The following is a 22,131-nucleotide window of genomic DNA, read 5'->3' on the forward strand; positions in this document are numbered from 1 at the left end:
TCTCTTTCTCTTTTATCTCTTCTCGCATCTGTTCCTTTAAATGTGCTCTGTGTAGCATGTCATTATCAAATTAACTCTGCTACCTTGGCGTAATTAAACACACTCCAGCGGAGACTGTTGGTGTTTGTCTCAAGCCTGTGGTATCAGTAGTGCTGGTGTTTATCAAAATTCAGCACATTTCCAGTAAACCCTAACTTGAAGGTATCAATTTTACACCAACTGGAGGCTTGTTTCCTGTTTGGTATCTGTCAGCAGTTCTGGTAACCAAAAAAAGATTTTTTAAAAACTGTTTCTCTGTATCATGTATTTAGATAACGCAAATCATTGTGCTGTAGTACTCCTGTTCTCTTTCTCACTTCCTCCATTGATCTCTCTATTTGCTGCAACTCCCATCTCTCTCCTCCTCTTTGCTCTTATATGTCCAATCAATCTTTTTATCTACCTCTCTCCTGCTATCTCACTACTTCTATCTCCTCATCTCCTTTGTTTTTCTCTGTCAGCTTCTCCCTGCTGCAATGAGTTGACTATGAAACAGTGATGCACTCAATTCATGATTAACAGAAACACTTTGAGTATGTCTTCACTCCCACTGATCTGATCTATACAGTTTAAAGTTTGTGAATGCTTTGAAGTATTGCATGGGTAACCTCAGAGAATCCCGTCATGTAATGTGTAGGTAATAATTCACTTAGATTTACACTGTTATACATGCTCAATGAGAGCATTGTGCAGCCACCAACCATTCATTATTAGCTCTCCTGATGATTTGTAGTTGTCATTCAAGCCTCATTTCCCCTGGGCCTTGTTAACCATAATCGCAAACAAAAAGAATAATTAAATACCTGATAGAAACAGAGATTAGTGTCTGGATGATTATAGATTCTATATGCTAAATGTTCAGGTTAGTGTCCTGTCAAAATGACACTACATTACCATCATTGTCATCAACCTTGAATATTCAGGCCAAGTGATAGAGGTATATGATGGTTCATTAACTTGTAGCGGGACCTAGAAAGTCAGAGCTGCAGCTAAAGTGGCATTTCATCATTCAGGCAAAAATATGAAAGTGGAATCTTTAGATTTACTGTAAAGGTTTTCTGCGGTGTTCCTGAATCTCAAAGTGACAGGATAAAATTGCATAGCTGTAGTGTACATGTAACCAAATGACATGCACATATGATAAAATAATCAATAATATTCATGTAGTATCAGAAAGTCACATGTAAAATTGTTTTATACTCAAAAAGTAAAGTTTTTTTCTTTAACCAATTTGCTTATTTTTAGCCTCTGAACCAAAATCATTTTTGTTTCATATATTATTTGTTGCTGTGAGTTAAACAATAACTTTGCCACTGTCACACTACTTTCATTTAAGGTGATGAGATGTGAAGCACCATGTGATTCCTACTGCCACTCTGTCTTTGGAGAGTTTATAGTTCTTCTAAACACATAATGATATAAATAGAAACGAATGTATGTTTTCGACATGTGCCTTCTCTTGCCTATGGGTGGCTGGTGCCAGCTGACTTTGGGCGAGAGATGGAGATGGAAAGATTTTGTTCTTTCTGAGCATCAGAGCATTGAACATGAGAGCTTGAGCTGTGTCCTCTTGTTATATATTCCCACTAATACTCCTTTACAATATCACTACTTTTCTCAAAAGAGTTATGTCCTTGCAAGTTACAGTATAATGTCTGCACTAATTTAATCAATTCAATTGGCCAAGATATAGAAGGTTGAGTCATGTTTTAAAAGGACCCTGGGATTATCTTTTTGAACTGAGGTCTGTTCAGCTCTTTGTATTTTTCATCTAGTGTGCTGCTTTAAGGCCTGTATCAAAAGAGTTCAGCTAATAATTTCAGACTCTACACTGGTGACACATCCACACAGTTGCCATGGAAATATCATTGGTTTGTAATTATTTGTTGCGATAATCTTGGTACTTCTGCCTGTGGTACAGAGCTGGTTAGAATGGTCTCTGTATTGCCTCTATCATGGCACAGTTCAGTATGTTGCAGAACTGGTCCAGCTGGTTTTTAGCACAGGAGGTGCTGAGTCCTGATGCATCCCAAGTCAGCAGTTACTCAGCTCACTGCAGGCAAATGCATCATACCTTGATCATAACTGCAAATGTCAGAGGAAGTTTGTTTAAAAGCAGGCATGGCCTTTCAAGACACATACATATATACACAACACGTGCACACAGAAACATGCAAACCTCACTGCCTCAAGGTTATCCTGTAGTGCATATATATGCACATTTGTGAATGTGTGTGTTAAAAGGTGAGCTTTTGTGTGGATGTGTGTTTGCACATTACTCAGCATTTTTTTAATTAGTCAAATTGGGCCAGGGTTTTGCCTTTGGCAAAGAAAGCAGGGGGAGGGGTAGTGTTCTGTGCTGTGTTGTTCCTGTCTGTCACACGAAAGTACACACACACACACACACACACACACACACACACACACACACACACACCATACATGCACGGACTTACAAACACAGACCGATGCATATACACTGACTCTCCTTTTCTAAAAGGTGACTGTAGCCTTTAATGTGGCCACTTATGAGTTTGAAATCAAATTGCCCTCTAACCTGGAGTCTGACACACACACACACACACACACACACACACACACACACACACACACACCACACACACACACACACACACACACACACACACCACACACACGCTCACTCTCTCTCTATCTCACGCGCTCTCTCTCTCTGTCTCCCTCTCCCTCTCTCCCCCTTTCTTTCTCTTCCTCATGTCACTGTTGATGGTCTCAAATTAGAACACTGTCTGCCACTCAGGTGACGTCTGGTGTCTGAAGCTCACAAGGCAAGAGAACATATTAACTCTTTTCACATGTTCAACACACACACGCTTGCACACAGGCACACAAGTTAACCAGTCTCATTTGATCCCTCTGTGGTTAAAGGATCTTTTATCTGCCTAGTACTAAATTGTGGCAAAGTACTTTTGTGACAGAAATAACACCAGTACACACACTCAACACATGGTGTTTGTTTTCTGTCTCTCACACACACATTTGGAAAGGAGCATCCATTCAGCCATGGATATGTGCAGAGGCACACATGGGAATACACACACACACACACACACACACACACACACACACACACACACACACACACACACACACACACACACACACAAGCACACACTGAAAGCTAAACACTGACAGCTAAACACAATGACCTCTCCCTGCCCTCTCTTCTTTGCCTTTTTCCCTTGCTCATCATCATCTATTTGTCCATCTCTAGGTGTGTCAGCATTCTTACATCTCTGTCTCTCTTGCACTCTCTCTACAACTTTCACACACTGTAGCAGCATCTGCAAAGGATTTGATAGAAAATGAAAACATGCAAGAGAAGTAGAAGAAACAATCGAGTGAGATGGAGGGAAATAAAAAAAAAGATCTCTGTCCAGCTCTCTCTTTTCACAGATTTTAGACTTTATTTTCTACAAGCACTACTTTAGGTATTAAATCAAATTACTGTCTGTAATGTGAAATGGTCACTACTATTGCTGATCCAACTGAGAAATAACACTCAAGCCTGCAGCTCTGTGCAGCATTAATCCCTTTTCAGCTTATCGTTTTGGTTTCTGCATCCCATGCACCTCCCAGTGGAGGTATTCTGGTTGGCAACCAGAAGCAACTAGATGATGTGGCTGTTGAGAAAGAGGTCTGGGCTACCTTGCGTTGCCTGTGGTGCCATGACCTGGATAAAGAAAATGGATAAATGAATGAATGTTTTGGTTTGGTGGTACATGTTTCCAATTTACTGTTGTCTTTTCTTCTGCTCATTTGTATTTTTAGAAGTTTAATTAGCTATGTTGAGTTGCAGATTGCTGCCAGCTTTGCTTTGCTTTGCTGCTAAATTAGTGTTAAACTGAGCTGCAGGTATCAGCGAAAGGGTCTTGTAATGTCTTCCATTAGACTGTCGGAAACCAGCAGGATTAGGTTGATAATAACAAAGCATCAGAATCATGATCCATTAGTTTGACAACTTTTAGTTCTCTTCAATCTTTTTCAATCTGTTTGTTGTCACTTGGGCTCTCTTTCCTATTCTGTGTCAAATCAGATCTGTTGGGAAGTCTTTTGTTTACTCATATCTTTTTGTCTTTCTAAATGCATTTCCATCTGTTCCCGGGACTCTTGATCTCCCTCTTTCTCTCTGTTTGCTGCTCTTTTATGCACAGTTTTTTCTCATCTCACCTTTTCTCTGTCATACGCTGTTTTTAATTACCTCAAGAAGGGTTACTTACCTCCTAATCAACTCCACTGACTGACAAGTAAACAACTTCATTTTTGCCAGACAGACATGCATTCAAGTATCTTTAACTCACAAGTTTGCCTTTAGCTCAAAACATTTTCATCAAGACTGAATTATCCTCACAATTCTCTCTCAATAATGCTAGATTTTTTTTATTCATACATATCTACATATCTTATGACTAATAGAGCTGATTTAAATAGAACTTAATTGTCTTTGAATCTGGTGTTGGGGCTTGGTGATGTTGTAAACCACACTGACACAGACAAATAATGTCCTACTGTAAATTCTTTTCCTGCTTTGTGCAAAACACATTTTAAGTACATTTGTAAACATACATGCTCATTAACTCGACACACAATCACTCCCTTGTGTTACTGAGTCCAACTTTCAAGTTTCATACGTGTAATTTTTATTATTTATATCAAGTCCAGAGAACAATATTTACTTTGGCAAAATGAAATAAAAACAGAAAGGAAACAACAGTAATGTTTAAAAGTCATTATTATTAATGTAATTGGCTCTGTTTTATAGGCATTTGTTTGTGTGTGTCTGTATTTTGGTGTGTGTGTGCTTGCCAGTTTGTGTGTTTTGTGCTGTATGTGCTTCTTCAGCATCTATTTTGAACATTATTTTTTCTGCCTAGTCATAATGAACATTTTCTGTTCTAATCATGAAGATTTTTTGTTTGAAACAAAAAATCACACATTTTATATTTTGTATTTGATCCTAACATCATTCCCCAGAAAACAGAAACACATGGTGCGACAAGTAACATCATTTTATATATATATATATATATACTATATATATGTACTTTCAAGTTTTCTCTTTTCATTTTTTCTCATTAATAGATGTTTTAAGAGTCTCTGTGGTCTGTGCCAATGGATCAGTCATCCCATTTTTTTTTTACAAATTTTCCAAAGGACGAGTTTATATCATTAGTGGCTTCATGTTTTTTAAAGCGGTTCCTCTCTGAAAACATTCGCTGTTTGGATTTAACATGAATCCATGTGGCACAAAAGAACCTGAAGTCACAAAAATTAATTTGACATTTTGATTCCCCCTCAATTGTTGATGCTTTCTGAACATGCTACATTGCTGAAAAATAGTGATTTATTCTGGTTTTGGTGAAAATGTCATATTTTCAGTTTGCTTCACGCTGGACATTTTGATCTCCTGTAATCTTAAATGTTTTGATTAATTCCTTTTACAACATTTCTAGAAAGCACTAAACCTTCTCAGACGTTAACAGAGTCTGGTTGACTGGATTGCCCCTCACAAACATTCATATGTGCGCACACAAATACACACACAGGCACACATACACACATCCTGTCCCTGACCCATCAGTGCATGCACACTTATGCATCCATTAGCATTATTTGTTTGGTCCATTATTATCCAACATCCAATATGATCTTGTCTCTCAGAAATGCACACGTGCACATGTTCCATCATACCCCCCTGTCTCCTCCATTCTGTAATCCATATCGACTCCATTGTAATCCCGATGTCTTTCTTTTAATAATGTCTGTGCTCCACTCGCTCTTTCCAGCCCATATCGATTGATCATGTCCAATGCACCCAGCTCGGTATTTATGCTCCCATAATCCGCAGGCACGGCGAGCCAAAATCATTGTCCAGCCACAGAGGACGCATAAAAGTCACATTCATTATGTTTTGGGAAAGAGGTTCAAAATGGCTGTCAGTGTTGGAGTCAAAAAAACAAGATAGCAAAGCGGGGCTATGTCATCAAAATCTTTTTTACTGTTGTATTTTTATCAGAGTAAGAATATTTCTCAACGTTTTTGATCCAATGTAAATCCTTGTGGTGGTGTGGGTGCAGGGGCCCTGGGGAGTTGAAGTGTTAGCAAGAGTCTGGTCCTATTAGTGTATAGGCTTCACAGCAAATCCACTCTGAGCGCACATCATTTCTGTCTCTGCTATGTAACCATCATTCTGTTGCTCTATTTATGTTTTCCCCTCTTTGTGACTATATATATGCTACTCCCATTGTCTTGTCTAACAACTGTCACTCTTTTTGCCTAGATTTTGAGTTTTGTTTTTGTTTTACTACTTTCTTTTTTTCTACTTTTTCTTTCTTATATCAGTCATTTTTTACTGATACAGCTTGAACTCAGCCTTGAGTATTTAATGACCATTTTAAAACTGCCAACCCGTTTCGTTTCTCCCACTCACGCCCTTCTCCTGTCACATTTTTCCACCCATCACTCTTCAGGTCAGTTATAAAGAGCCTCTTAAAAATCTCCACCTCACTGCCAGGTACACTTTTCTCGACTTCTCCCCGGGCAAATTAAGGAGCTGCACAAGTGAGACTTAAGTCAATTTTATTCTTCTTCCTCGCTCTGAACTCAACCTTCTGTTCCTCATCTGCAATCACTTCATCTTCCCTGTCCTACCTCTTTACCCTCCTCAAATCAAGATCCCATTCAAACTGTCCTCTCACAGAACCCTTTATCCCTCTTAACTTTTTTATTCTTTTTTCAACTACCCCCTACACAACGCTTTCCTCCAGTTCTTCAACATTCCTTCCATCCTTCCCTTTCTCCCTCCCCCTCTCTTTTGCACTGCCCGCTTTCCCGCCAGTAGCAATCCCAGTGTTAGAGTTGGAGTTGGTGGTGTTATAAGCATGGATATATCCCCTTTGGAACTCGCAGTGTGCTCCAAAGCCCCCACCACCTTCGCCCTCGTCGCTGGTTGTTGAAGATGTTGTGCTTGTCGTCGAGGCGCACTGCACCAGCATTCCATGAAGCGACTGGCTCCGCCTCGTCCAGATCACACTGAGCCGCTTTGCGTAACTGACAGCACCGTAGCGCTTGGCAACAGTTGCTGCAGCATCAGTCGCTAGGGCTACAGAGGAGCCCATATCCAGCGAGTGCCGCCGTTTGCTAACCGTCCTGCAGGCAGGACTTAGAGGGGATACAGGACTCTGATAAGCCTGTGAGGAGTTCCATTTGTCCCTGCCTCGGGGAGTGTTTCTCCAGTCCAACAACTCTGAGTCTCTCAGGGGTGCAGCCAGGGAGAAACTGGCACGATTGGTCAGTTCTCGCTCCAGACGGGGTTTTGGGCGGTCCCTGGAGTGTGACTGACGGGGCAGGGTGGATGGAGGGGAAGGGGAGTAGTAGAGGGGAGTTCTGTCACTTTCAGGGGTGTACGGTGGTGCCTTGTCCAGCTTCCTCTGCCTCACCACCAATGCCATCTCTCCGCCTGCCCCCGTTGTCGTGGAAACTACCCCCCCAGCTGAAAGAAACTGCTCCAGGTTGACTTTAGGCTTGGGTCTGGGCTTTGGAGGGAGTTTTGGTGGCAGAGCAGAAGCAGAATCAGCTGCTTCCTTCTCCTTGTCCTTGTCCTTTTCCTTGTCCTTGTCCCCTCCTCTTTTAGAAGGCAGACCGTTGGGCAGGACCACCATCATCATGTCCCCAGAACCATTTGATTGATAGCACCCACTACTGTTTCCCCCTTTGTCCCCCCCCCCGACACCTCCACCTTGACAGCAGGCCCCACCTCCTGCCTCAGTGTTGCTGTTGTGACATATTATGTGGTCACCATGATTGCAAACACGGTGGCGAACCATGAGTGCCACAGTGAATACGAGTAGGGTGACCACAACAACGCCGCCAACCAAGATGGTAAGTGTCCCTCCCAGAAAGTGAGCTTGGAGAGAGCGGCATGCTGGGTAGACATCCTTGGTGGAGAATGTGGTACAGCCCAGAACTTTTGTTGCTGCTAATGATGTGATGGAGTCATCAAAAATGGCCAGCACGCAGAGGTTATAGTCCACACCGGAAACCAAATTCTTCAACAGGAAACGGTCACTGGTTGATGGTAGAATTCTAAAGAGGAAAAAAAGAAGAGGCCAGTTAAATAAACAAGCACACTGTGCACAGGATGTGAAGTGAAATGTAAAATATCTGCAGTAACTTCAAGTGTAGCCTGAATATTTAGACTGCTGTGGAACTAAGGAGAAAGGCTTGGATACTGGAAACGAAGCAGAGGAAAGGAGGGGTAAAAGGATGGCTGGAAACAGTGCAGGAGTGGATACTGCAGTAAGGGGAGAGAGGGAAAATGAGGCTATTGATGGAGAGCGCGCCCAGGGAACATGAAAAGAGAACTCTGTCTGCTCATTTGGAGTGCAGGGGTGTGTGTATATGTGCGTGCTTGTACTAGAATCCCTGCGAGAAGCAAAAGTCAAGCCATTTTGTGGGACCTCACATTGGAAATAGAGGCCATTTTAGGTTTAACGGTTAGTGCAATTATAGCAGTAAAGCTGGTACATTTTGTGGTTTTGATTATAAATGAATGTGTATTGTCACAAGTGAGGGTATGTTTTGTTGTCTTCTGACTGCAAATGTGTTCTAGTATGTGTCTAATGAGCGAGTGCTTGCATGGGATAATAAAGAGACAAGTGCTTTGAATGTGTCCTCATTTTAAGTGTTCGAGCAGCTGTTAGAACTAACAAACGGAGGATAGGTGAACGATAGAGAGACGGAGAGAGGGAAAAAACAATGAGGAGAGGTGGTGGTACGAATGGAGGGGCACAGGCATTACATGAGTTGTGTGCATGTGTTCATGGTTGTATATGTTTGTATTTGTGGCATACTAGAATGAAAATCTGTGTGTAATTTTGTGTTAGAGGGTTTGTGTATGTGACCTGCTAGGGTAAAGTGTGTGTGTGGGAGACTGTAGCACAGCTCGCACAGCTCAAGTGCCTGTCGCTGATGGGTATGACTTTGCCCTCTGCTGTCCAACCCTCTTGTGTGGGCAAGTGTGTATTTGTGTATTTTTGTGTTGCTACTATGAATATTTTGTTAGTGATTTCTTTTTTTCTTGCCTGGCCTGTATATTTGCACTCCCAAGTTCCTTTTTTCACCCCTTCTTCACACTACATCAAAAGAGCTTATTTGTATCTTCTCTTGCTAACCATTCCGATTCCCCTCAGACTTGAGCCACATCCTATAAATGTCTGAGATACCAGGGGACCAACTTTAGAAGGCCCCCTAACCTTAGTCTGCTTATTCAAAATAAAGAGACCAAGGACAGCAGCTATTTACCCTACCTGTGTTTTTCTTAAATCTTAAATCGGGTGTTATTAGCTGCACTTATATAAGCAAATTCAACAAATGATATCAGACCGATTCTCACAAACATATTTATATCAGCATTACAGAAATAAGAGGATTAGCTGTCTTGAATAATACCAAGTTAGCTGGGAAGCAAAAGAGGGGCATATTCAAGGCAAGCTACAGGGCAGACCCATGGATTTGGGTTATGGGTTATTTGGGATATTGATCACTGATTTTCACTGTCTTCTCAAGGCTTAAAAGTGAACGAAATTGTAATTTTCTGAACAAATGCTCAGAACATCAACTATGGCACAGGTATAATTTAGGATTAAAAGTATTTTTTTGCAAAGAACAGCGTGTAGCAAACTCAGTTACGCTGCCTTAGCAAATCGCCTGGAGTGATTTGAATAGCAAGGACTGGCACAGAAATACCTCCAAACTCATTTCCTGCAGAAGCTCAGTATGATTTGATAAGGAATTACAATGTACTGTATGACATTCCAAGTCCCAGTGTAATCTGAATGGACACATGGGGCTGTCTCATTAAAATCAGCCTTATCCAGTGGTCATTAGGTCGCTATAGATTGCTTTCTAACACTGTCACAAATTCGCCAATTAACTCATTCTCTGTGCTGGAGTAACTTTGGGACCAGGTGTGTGTTACTATGGCAAAGGCTCATTATTTGGTTCAGTGCAGTAGTTCTTAGTGAAAGCATGTATTCACACAATATCCATGCATTACTCCGTTTTCATGATCAGTCAATTTCCATGGCTTCATTTCCTAGAGTATTAGTCATCTGTTTCTTTCAAAGAGTGAACACTAACCCTGAACATGAATTTTGTCTTGTTGGATCACAGAAAACTCCAAACAAGCATTAGAAAAATAAGACTGCAGACAGTTTGAATGTCCTCTCTAACAGATTCATTCCCTTGAAGAATTTTCATTGTTCAAGGTGTCAGGTAGCTGTGAAATGATGGCCACTGACTTTATTGCAAAGCTTTATTGCACTAAACTTCACTAAACTAATAACTAAAATTGTGGAAGAAAGTAGCACAATTAAGGTTTTGAGTAAGTACTTTTTATATTCCTACAGCAAAGAGTAAGGCATTCTTAGAACTAAATCCAAACCAAAGCATTATAACCAAATATCTCAGAAATGAAAACTTAAAATGACAGCCTGTCTTAGGCAATCAGTCACACCGGAGGATTGCGAATTACCCCTGTAAAGTCCAGTAGTAAAGGCAGTGGGTGCTCAATCAGATTTCCCACATGAAATATGCAAGAAGCAGCACTCATAACGCTACTGCTGCCTCTGTTTCTGAATAAAAAGCCTTGGTCATATTAAAGGCTTATAAAAGGCCCTGAGAAATATTACAGTGGTGTCAGTTCATCTAGAGCTTTTATGTGTCTGAATATAATTGATAGATCCCGCAAGGCATAGAGACTTGACCATCACTGTGGGGAGTCATGCTTGGCTGAGGGGCTGGCTCTCTGTAACAAAGGTTATATTTAAATGGGCATTCTCTCACTTTGATTCACTGTCGGGTTAATGCTGGTTTCCCGTGTCCTTTCTTTACCCCCTTTTCCCATGTCGCTTAGTGTCTCAGTTTGATTAATATTGTCGATGTACTGTTGCATGCCTTATTGGAGTCGGTGCTGGGAAAGAAACTGTGATGCTGTATACAAGCAGCATTTGTGCTGATTCCCTTTCTACTTTCTGATATGGTTGCATTATGAATTACCCTGCACCAAATGAAATTGTATATATGTGGATTAACATAAAACAGCTGAATGCTTCTTGCACTGTATACTATGTATGATAAATTGGGACACAGCATCAAACTGTTTGATGGGTCCTCCATTGTGTGACCACCACTCACACACATGCACACACCTTGACTGAATCCTTGAGTCATTTTTCTAATCCTGCCATTCAGTGTCCAAACCTTTATTCCCTCTATCCTCCATTCTTCCCTCTATCCTTCTTTTCAGATCTTTTTTGATCATCCCTTTGTCTATCCTCCTTATTCTTTTTCTGTCCATCTTTTATGAACAGATATCTGTCTTTTCGCTGATTAGTCACTCCCTCTTATCTCTCAGTATCCTCTGCCTTTTTCATCACTGTAATCACCCATCCTTTCTTTTCCTGTACCTAAAACTGCAGTGGTGCACCTTTTTTTGTTCAATGTTCAACCTCTTTGTTGGCACCTTTTACCATTTGACTACCATTTTTACCTATGTTCATTCCCTTTCCTCATCTGTTCACCTGCTTTCTCTCTCTCTCTCTCTCTCTCTCTCTCTCTCTCTCTCTCTCTCTCTCTCTGTCTATTTTACCTCCTCTGTATTTCTGCAGCCAATAAGCTCTGCTCACCACAAATCCTTAGCCAATTCTCACTGGGCTCTACTTGACCTCCGAGCCTTTCTCCTCTTTGCAGTCACTGTACTATGTCTCTATTAGCCACAGCTATAACCGTGTACCATTATTCAGCATCCAAGGTCACTCTAACTCCCCTCTTCCTTCTCCTCTCTTCTCCTCATCATTTCCTCTTTATCTCCGTCTGCTCTTCCCTCATTCTCATCCTCTTCATCTTTCATCCAGCCCTTCTTTCCTCTTCCCTGCCACCTCTCCATTTGCCCTCATCTTATATTTCTCATCTTCCCTCTCTTCCTCTCCCCCTCTCCCTGTATCACCACTCTTCTCCTCCGCCCTACCATCCCTCCCTTATGAGATCGTGAATCACCTCTCTAGTTGTTTTTGCCACGCTGGCAGCGACAGAAATAGGCAAGCAGATTCACTGAAATATACATGGAAGACCCGGACACATTCACAAACACATGCATCTTTGATATGCTGATTCGCTACAACTCGCTGCATTATGAATTTTTAACCATATTTACATGCCTATTGTCACATGTACATGCAGATATGAAGTTCTGTGGTATGCTTATGCATCCCGGACACAGGAAAGATATTAACCTAAATCCTCAGTGTTTCTTCAGACGATATATGCTCATGAATATAAAGTGTGCCTCATATAAGTTGAACTACAGCTCTGGAATAAAATGAATTGATAGATTGAACTTTTGGAGAAGAGGCAGGGGGTGTTGTTTTCATTACCATCCCCGTATTTGCAGATGCATTACGATCTGTCACCTAACATGCCAAGAGTGTGTGTGTCTCCCTCTCCATGCTTCTAATCATGGTTAAACCCTGCAAAGGCACGAACACACACAGATGCAGGGGGAAAGAGACAAGGGAGTGCTTTGTTCAAGCTGGTGACACAGAAACGAGTAATTATTAGTACCCGGGAGGGGGGAGAGAGGACAAGAAAAGAGTGATAGCAGAGGGGATAAAGGAGTGGAGTGGTAGAGTCCTGTCCCCCTTTCCTCTTCTTTCTTTCTCTTCTGTCCCTCTTCATCTATTGTTCTCATGCTGCCTCATGTCTTCCTCCTTTTTTTTTCTCTCTCTATCTGTGTTACCAAGTCTGGTGGTCTGACACCAGATAAGGTTGGGCACACAGAGAGAGAGAGAGAGAGAGGGAGAAAGAGAGAAAGACGAGGAGGAACAACAAAGCAATTATCTCCTCTTCTGACTGACATCTATACTGCCCTCGTTTTCTTTTTCTCATGTCATGTCTTTTGTTCATTTACCCTTTCCTCCATTTTTGGTCTTGATTTGTTGGACTGTTTACTGTCTCGTTGGCTGTCTCCCTCAATTTAGTCTGATCTCTTCTTCTGTTTTCCTTTATCTGTCTTTCTGTCAGTCTCTTTTTTTCCCCCCTCCCCTCCAGATTTTGTTTCATCCCTCCTTCTGTCTTTTCGCTTTCCTTAATCTACCCTTCTCACTCGGCTCGCTCTCATTTGGCCTGATTTTCTTGCTCTGCCTGATTCAGTTGTTTTCTCTCTCATTCCCATTCCTTTTTTTATGACCTCTTTCTCCTCCCCAATCCCCCAGCATTTGTCTTTCTCCATCTTTTCTCCATGTTTTCTCCTAATTTCATTTTTTACCATGTGATAAAAGGTAGTATGAAGCTCACTGTCTGTCCCCCTCTACCTCCCGTACTTATCTCCTCTCTTCCTCTGACCTTACAGTATGATATAAGCTGACATATGTATTGAGTGCTGACCCATTCTCTTTTCCTTCCTCCCTCTGCCTCTGATGTGAGCTGACACATGTATTGACAGTAGTTTAACACTCAATTACATCTTCCCCTTGGGTAACTCTCAACCTAGTTTTTTAGTCGCCCCTCTTTGTCCCCACCTTCCCTCCTTTACTGTATTTCCTCCATCCTTTCAGCCTTGTAAATCTTTGCTCTTTTCTTCTTTACTCCCTCTCTCTTCTCTGCAAGCCTCCTCCCTACCCCACTGTTATATCTCTCCTTACATCCCTATCTATCCACGCCTCAGCAGATGCACTTATCTTGTTTCTTGTATGATTTCTTGTATTAGTTACCAGGCTCATACCAGACTTAAAATAGGATGCTGATATCAGTTTCCCCTGCAATATTGTATTGACCAATACATGACAGAAGCAGCTCTGGATGTTTGATTTCTCCAGTGAAAAAAAAATGTTTCATACAGTGTACCACATATTTTTAAATGTATTTATAGACTGGTTCAGTACTCCTTGTCAAATAGTAGTCAAATACAGTGTGTAATTAGTGTCAGTAAATGAGTGGTATTACCATACACCTAATTTTCAGGTCTTACTTCTTTAATCCTTTCATTTCCTTTTTCATTTGTGACTCATTGCCCATGCTCTCATCTGTCTATTTCTCAGCATGCTACTTTAGCGTGGCTGTCAAACTCTCACCCTGTCTTTTTTGACTTTGCGTCCCTTTTCTGAGACTCTCATTATTCTCATTATTTCTTAGACTCTGCATGATTCTCTCTCCTTCCTCCTCTGTCTGTCCCTGTGATCGTTTGTGGTCCCATTAAGTTCTGTGCCAAACTTGACACTTTGAGTGCCCAGCAGGAAGGTTGATCCTGTTGCGACTGGAGTGAAATTGTGAAAATTGTCAAATCCCCTTACACTCCTCCTGTCTGGACACTTCAAGACTTCACAACCTCATACGAAACTTTTGGCTCTGACATATACAAGTGTCATACAAATGTCCCCATGTACCACTGATTCATTAAGTATTGACAACTTTTATCCCATCAGATTGCCAATGTTTTTTAAAGGTACATGTACACACTGAAAACATATAGCAGACTCAAAATAGAAAGCAACAAACTACATCGTATTTAATTTGGAGATATTTGGTAATGTCTATCAGTTTCAGTTTCCACACAGGATTTGAACTCAGTGACACCTATGCTATACAAGGTAACACAATTCCAATAAAATAGTCAAGTAATGCAAGTAATAATATTGTTGTGAAGCTTTGAATGGTGGTATGATTCTGATTCTGATGTGCTATTGACTTCATGTCAGATGAATGAAGATGATTTTTTTTGAGACTGGCAGAGAGGTGATAATTCAATTCTGTGTCTTAATTCTATGGCATTGTTTACCCTCTATATGTTTCTGACATAGCCACGACTAAAAACTTAACATTACCAGCTTCACAGAGAGGCATGTTTTATAAGGCTGATGGGCTTTTGCTCTGTGTCCATCTATGTATGTTCTGTGGTCCTTAAAAAGAACCCCTTCAACCTCTCAGCATGCCTCCGTGCGTGGCTGCGTAAAAGGCGAAATTGTTGTACAACTCTTGAAAAGACATGATGAATTTTCTAACCGCAGAGGTTGCTTTACAAATGCTGCTTCATTAACATGGAGGGACATTTTTTCTCCTGCTCGTTGTCCTTCAGGTAGGCTGTACTCATGTGTGGGCAAGAAAGACATGCCAGTCTATTAATTTCCCACATTCATCCGGAAACATCAGGAAATCCTTGGTTATTTTATTTCTGGGCTTCTCAAAATATGCAAACACCATCTCACTTTGAATAATCAAGGACATTTTCTTTGGTTAAAATTAAATGCGGCACTGTAACATTGTGGCAAAGCCCTAGAAAGGAAGCTCAGTTGACGTTGTCAGGGGAGCTAAGGGTGACAAGGTGAGCAGTGCCCAGCGGATGCCACATGGACGACATCCCACCTGGCACTGTCACAAACGCCATCAGAATTAGACAAGCCATGCTAAAATGGAAGCTGGTGTTGTCTAGCATGCAACTGACCTTTAAAGATGATTAAATCTGGCAGCCACACAATGTACTCTGCTGTTCTGTTATCTGTGTAAATGCTATATACCACTCTTACTTTTTTGTCAATTGTTGGAGCCTAGATTCTTGCTTTGTTTTCTCTCTTGTCTTTCCTTGTCTTCCATTCTGAAAACCTCTCTGTTTTCCTCTCTTTCTGTCTTCCTCCCTCCCCCCTCAGCTCAGTTCAGCTGGGCTAGTATGTTTACTCCACCTGCCAAAACACACATACAGCAGCAGCAACAACAACAACAACAAAATATGAACACAAATCCCTGACAGCATAAAATCTCACTCCTCTATTCTCTCCTTTTGAATTCATAAGCCAGACTCCCTTTGGCTGACTCTCTTTTCTCAGCCATGCTAGCTGGTGTGATATTGCGGTTGGCACTGGCACGCTGATAACATGATAGAAATCTATACTGGAAATCCCTCACTGCATTGTGGTATGCTTCCTTTCAAATGCTGCCCCCTTCCATTTCCTCTTTATCTGTCCTCCTAGACTGATTTCCCTGCTTTCTCCCCCAAAGCTCTGAGACTTCTTGTCTCCTCTTTGAAGCTTCCTCCTCTCTTTTCCAATTCAGTTGAGAGTTTGTATCTCAATTTCACCTTTAAGATAGCCACTACATCTTTGTCTCTCCTCTGAGACAGTTTTCCCACTCTCTATCTTGATGGCAGTGTTATTTGTTTAGAGTTTAGTCAAACTTCAGATCACTTACTCCCTCTTTGCTGGATTTCAGCTTCTCTCCTGTGACACTGCTTGCCTTGGCTCTTTTTTGCTTATCTTTCTGTTATTTTGTTTCTGTGAGAGTCTCTTTGTGTCTAGCAGCATTTTCTTGTCTCAGGCTGCACAGCTAAGTCTTCACCCCTACTGATGCTGCCATTTCATTATCTCCTTTAAGTTTGCTCCATTGGATAAGGGCATTTTACCTGTGTCACCCTTTTGTTTTTAAGAGCTAAATTCAGCCAGGGCAACTGGGATTTCAAGTAATGTTAGAAACAGCTGCACAGTTTAAGGAATTCCAATACATACAGCTCTGCAACAAATACTGCCTTTGTCAATGTCAGTATCTGTTTTTTGCTGCAGATTTATCAAAGGGTTATTTCAACACTGAAGTTGTAGCTGAGGCATCCCTGTTATTTGTCTCTCTAAATTTGTAGATGAATTTAATGTTATAAGCTTTGGTTTCTGGAGACCATCACCACTTTTCCAAGTCAGCTCCCCAATTATTAAAATATTTTCTTTAGAGGAAGTAATGCAGGTTATCAGCAAGGGGGCTTAAATCTCATTCAGTTCATTAAATTCAATAATTTCTTTAGTTCTCCTTGTGTAATTGCTGCAAATGTATCATGGGACTGTACAAAATCTGCCCTCTTCTGTTTTGGTGTGGCATTTCAGTGGGACACCTCTTCGCCTCCTCTCATCCATCCTTTGATCCACCCAACTCTTTCTTTAGCAGTGGATCACTACGCTGCAGGGCTTTCATCACACTGCTATTACTCCAGTTCCGCTTCTTTCTGCTCCTTTGTGACATTATTCCTTTTTGTTTATTTTTTTAAAAGACTACTTCCCCATCTCTCTGTTATTCCACATTTCTTAGGGCTGCATTCTCTCCTCCTTCTTTCTCTTTCATTACATTGGACCTCCCAACAACCACTCTACCACGTTCCTCCATACCCAGGTGCATTTCTGTTGTGTACACACATTTTTTCTCTTACTCTATCCCAATGATGGATTTAAATACCTCCCCACCCTCGCTTCCTTGCTTTTTCCTCGAGGGCCATTTGGGCCCACCCCTCTCTCTTCTCCCCCTCACTGTCTGTCAGCCTCTCTCCTTTCACCCATCCTTCTTTCATCTCAATCTCTCCCATGGTGATATGGGTAGAAGCTATCTCCTGTCTTCCCCTTCTCCCTCAATCCCTTTCCCCCACCTCCTGAAATCTCAGAGGCCTCATTCTTATCTTAAAATTCACCCGTTCTTCACCTCTGGCTCTGTCCATCACTCAAAATTATTAGCTTCTCCTCCCCATCCATGAATATTATCCATGAATATTTTTTCCGTTCACCCTTAGCTGCCATTTTCCTTACGCTCCCTTAATCCTTGTGATTATACCTATACAGTTTTTCACATTTGCAATCTTCTTTCCATCTGTCTGTCTCCCCTGCTTTCCTCCTGTCATATGGTTAGCTCCCTTCACCCCTTCTCAATACCACTTATAGCTTAGTACCATCTTTATAACACCATAGGGAAACCACATTCAATCCTGCATTATTGCAGAATGAAATCAAAAACAAACACACAAATAATGCCATGATGGCAGTCTCTGCACAACCTTGTCTCTCCTTGTCTTATTCCATCTCTCTCCCACTGTTTCACCCAGTGTTATACTGTAGTGACAACCATACACATAAATGTTTCATCAGTCTATGGTTGTAAATATAGAGGCAGTAAACTCTGATTACATGCAGACATAATTCATGAGCAGTGTAGTAGTATTATATATGTTAGCACACCAGGTAGCTTAAATCTGAGACATGTTGTCAGACTAGATGCCTATCCTGTGTCTCTCCATCTTATTGTTGCATGTTTGCCTCATTTCCTCCCTTTTTGTCCTCTTCAGTCAGACTTCCTATCTTTGCCCTTTCCTGTTAGGGTATCACAGATTGATGATGTGAGCAACGAAAGTGTGAAACTATCATTTTTCATGTAGAAAGGAAAAGGTTTGTTTTACAAAAACGCTTTGATTTGTTCATCCTTCTAATCTTTTTGGCTCTGCAGTAGTAGAACTTCTCTCCTTTTGCTAGACCCACAACTCCAGTATTCAAATTGGCTTACAGTGACACATAGAAACAGTGAGCAAAGACTGGCAGCTTCACAAAGGCTTTCTTAGGTATGCAGATAAATTTTTCACCTCATGTTTTTCCAAAAATGTCGCCTAAACTTATAAGGCAAGGTGTGGCGGTGGTCTCTTCAATAATTCGTGGCAACAAAAAGAATGTTGCACCCTTTAACCTCAAATCTGGTCTTTATAAATGTTTGATTATTTTTCTGCCTCTGAGAGCAAAGTGAGTGAGTAAACATTGGACACTGAAGTGTGAGGAGATCTCATTTTAAATGGAAAATGACACGACTCAGTGAAGATTTAAGTGTTACTTCAAATAAAAAACGACATGTCGCATCAAGATCCTGTGTTACTTTATCAAACTTGCCCATTAATACTGGCACATGCTACTGTATGTCACTAAATGTTGCTACAGATATATATAGTGTACAGAGTCAGACACGTTATACTTGCCTCGAGATGTTACAAAATACACTGTCACAAATCTCCCTCAAACTCCCCTTTTAGTCCCTCAATGTTCATCCACTTGTCTTCCCATTCTACTTTCATCCATATGCACTGACTGTTCACCTGTTGGGTTTTTGTGTCATACAGTGATGGAGATAAATTATTAACCACCTTCGCCCTCTATCCCTTCATCTGTCTCCCCAGTCATCCTTCCCTTGAGCTACCCACTCATCCATGTACAAGGTGAACAGTTGCACTACTGAAGTGTCATGCTGTAATGGATAAATATTTAAGCGTTTTTGCATGAAAACAGGGAGGGATAAACTGACAAAAAATGACTTGTGGTTGCATATAGAGAGGACAATAGCAAGACAATAACTGATTCATGTTGGCAAGTATCTACACAACTATAAAAGTAACATTTCAAATGTAGAATGGCTACCATTGTTTTACAGTGAGTAAGGTGTTTTATATAGCAAAGGTTAAACTGACCTGTAGATGAGGGTCTCGTCTGCGGTGCAGTTGTACTGTATCTGATACATCCAGACAACGTAAGCTGCAGACAAACGCCCCAAATCCCATCGGACCTGAGCCGAGGTTGACGTAACTCCTTGTACTCCAACCATCCTCCCTTCCTCTTCGTCCCCTTCGTCATCCTCCATGCTCCCTCCATCAGCTTTCTCTCCCTCAGAGGCCCTGCCACTGTCATCTTCTTCATCATCCCCTCCACCTCTTCTCCCATCCTCCACCTCTCCTCCACGTCCTACACCATTGTTAATCCCTCCGTTTTTCCCTGTGCTGATATCCGAGGAGCCTGGATCGGTCCGTAAAATCCCATTGGTCACGTTCCTGTTGTTCTTGGTGTTCACGTTGTTATTCCCTGTGTTTCCACCTGCCCCTCCCCGATGAGGCAGCGGGATTATTTTCAGGTCCACCGTAGCAGTCGCTTCACCTGCTGCATTTATTGCAATACATGTGTATGCCCCATCATCCCGGGCAACTGTTACTAAGATGTCCAAGGTCCCATTGCTGAAGGAGCTGGTCCGGGATGAGTTTGCAATGATACGATCATCTGGTGAAACCCAGTGGACTACTGGCTCAGGGTCACCAATGGCTCGGCACTTTAGCGTTGCTCGTTGGCCCTCCAAAACCCACAGCTTGTGAGTGTGACGGGTGATGAGAGGTGGTTCACAAGTAAACTCCTCCTCAGGAATTGACCAGAAATATCTGAGAGACAAAGGAGGGAAGAGGGATGAAGCCGAGGGGGGTATTGCATTAACCTAAAGATCTATGTGCTCTTGTCAGTCAATTTAAGGGTAAGGTTCAGTAACACACAATAGTCTGAACAATTTCCCACTACTCTGCAGAAAACAAGACTAGGCAAGGAGTTATTAATGGTCACAGTGATGACAGGTGACAACAACAGATGCTCATATTCCTTTGTTTTCACTGCAGGGTTAGACTGGAAAAATTCTGAGAGAGAGATACAGGGAGGAGAATCTGAGAGTCTGAGGTATCAAAATACTTACTACAGATATATCACACAGCTGTTTAAAAATTCAGTCCTTGTGGCTTACCTGTCCTGTGAGTTTTTGCTCCAGTTCTATTTTTAAACACATGATGATCTACTTAAGGTGTCATAAAATGTGAGGCCCTAATTGGATATGTGCTAAAACTGGGCTGGAGCCAAAACATGGACAGATTGGCCTGAAGAGAAAGCTGGGAAACACTAATGAATGATTTTCAATGTGCCCTAGCATTCAACAATTCAAAGTATTCATTTGTTTGCCCTGACACTGCAAAAGGCTTCACTGATTAAAAGAATTAGGATGAACAGTTGATTCCAAAACTTAGCAGGTTGGACATTTGACATTTACCTTCCAGCCAGGTGAGCAGGTGTGGCACATGTCTCCATGTCGTCTCCACGGATAAGCCGCCGTAACCATAGCAGTTCGCAGTTGCAGTGTAGCGGGTTACCCCCAAAATTTAGACTTATGACAGCATTGTATGGGGTGGGACTTATTGCACCTGTCTGGGACCTGTAGATAGCAATAGAAAAGGAATCAGCTCACTTAAAACAAGGCACATTGTTCTGACAGAAGAAAAATGTACAAAACAGGAATGGATGAATCTGTGGGATATACTTAAAAATACTTAAACACATATTTTTAAGTAAGTATGTATTTATGCATATAATGTATTCTGTCAAACTTAGGTCTTTTTAGAAAACAGCCGGCTTCTAGGGGAGTATCAAATGATAGGAAGAGAATGGGAACAGGTGGTACTGTAAAAATAAACATTCAGGCAAAATGGACCTATTAAAAAAGAGGCAGTTGAAGGCTGCTGTATATACTCTCCCATGGCTATATACAGAGATAAAAAGCACAGGTGGGTAAATTTAAATGGCAGTATTTTGTAAAGCTCTCTGCAGCACATACAGAATGAACTGTTACATACAAAACAAGATTGAAAGAGGAAGTAGTCTAAAGAACAGCAGACTTAACACAGTGTTCATGGAAGCAGTCCAATTTTGACTTAAAATTTGAGAGGTGCAAAAATAAGTTGAAAATGAAATTGAAATTGTAGCTGAAGTGATAGCTTGACCTTCAGCATTAACTTGTTTTTGACTGCAGGCCAGCAAAAAAACATGGCTCTCACTGGTCTGTCATACAGCACTAGACGAGACTACGCTAGTTCACGGAGTCAGTGTCATACCTAGACTCAGACAAAACATATGACTTTGACATGGGAGAGGTCTGATGGGCCTGTAGCCACAGAGGCACTATTTCTGGATCATTTGGAAATAAAATGAGAACGTAGGACGTGATATCCTTGGGATGATTTATAGTGTTGCATACATACTGTACATATGGATAATTAGATAGCAAATAAATAGTGAATGGAGTGACTAAAAATGTTACAGTCTGTACACCAAAGCTGTCTTGTTATGTTTCTGTGCCAGAGCGCCCTTGTTAAAAACCACTTTAGTGGCTCTGTGGTAATGTCATACTACGGAATATTTCCACTAAGCCACTTTTAGTTAAACATAAAAGACGAAACTTAAGAGCTACCTTGCAAAGAGGGGATCAGGAGGTAGGGTTCGGAGCCTGTTGGAGGTCATATCCAGTCTTGCCAGCTTATACAGTTCTCCAAAGACTCCTTCCGCTATGTGGTCTATCAGGTTATGATCCAAGTTCAAAGTGTGCAGACTGGCCATGTTCTGAATGGACTCCCATGGTACCCTG

The 22,131-nt window shown here is 41.4% G+C and overlaps 2 protein-coding genes across 4 annotated transcripts in view; one reads left to right on the forward strand and one right to left on the reverse strand.

Annotated features, from left to right (window-relative positions):
- The window catches only part of LOC108893161 (pyruvate carboxylase, mitochondrial), a 261,450-nt gene that overhangs the window by 143,142 nt on the left and 96,177 nt on the right, over window positions 1–22,131 (forward strand). The gene's annotated exons all lie outside the window — the stretch shown is intronic.
- The window catches only part of LOC108893179 (leucine-rich repeat and fibronectin type-III domain-containing protein 4), a 39,262-nt gene continuing 20,594 nt past the window's right edge, over window positions 3,464–22,131 (reverse strand). For both annotated transcript variants that reach the window (XM_018691041.2, XM_051076201.1), the window contains 4 exons: window positions 21,958–22,128; window positions 20,764–20,925; window positions 19,379–20,113; window positions 3,464–8,163 (listed from right to left, as the gene is read on the reverse strand). In XM_018691041.2, the coding sequence (XP_018546557.1) occupies window positions 6,825–8,163; window positions 19,379–20,113; window positions 20,764–20,925; window positions 21,958–22,128 (2,407 nt within the window). In that variant the 3' untranslated portion in view covers window positions 3,464–6,824. The remainder of the gene's footprint in view (window positions 8,164–19,378; window positions 20,114–20,763; window positions 20,926–21,957; window positions 22,129–22,131) is intronic.

Source organism: Lates calcarifer, linkage group LG15, assembly GCF_001640805.2.
Source record: "Lates calcarifer isolate ASB-BC8 linkage group LG15, TLL_Latcal_v3, whole genome shotgun sequence".
In the NCBI taxonomy this organism is placed as follows: domain Eukaryota; kingdom Metazoa; phylum Chordata; class Actinopteri; family Centropomidae; genus Lates; species Lates calcarifer.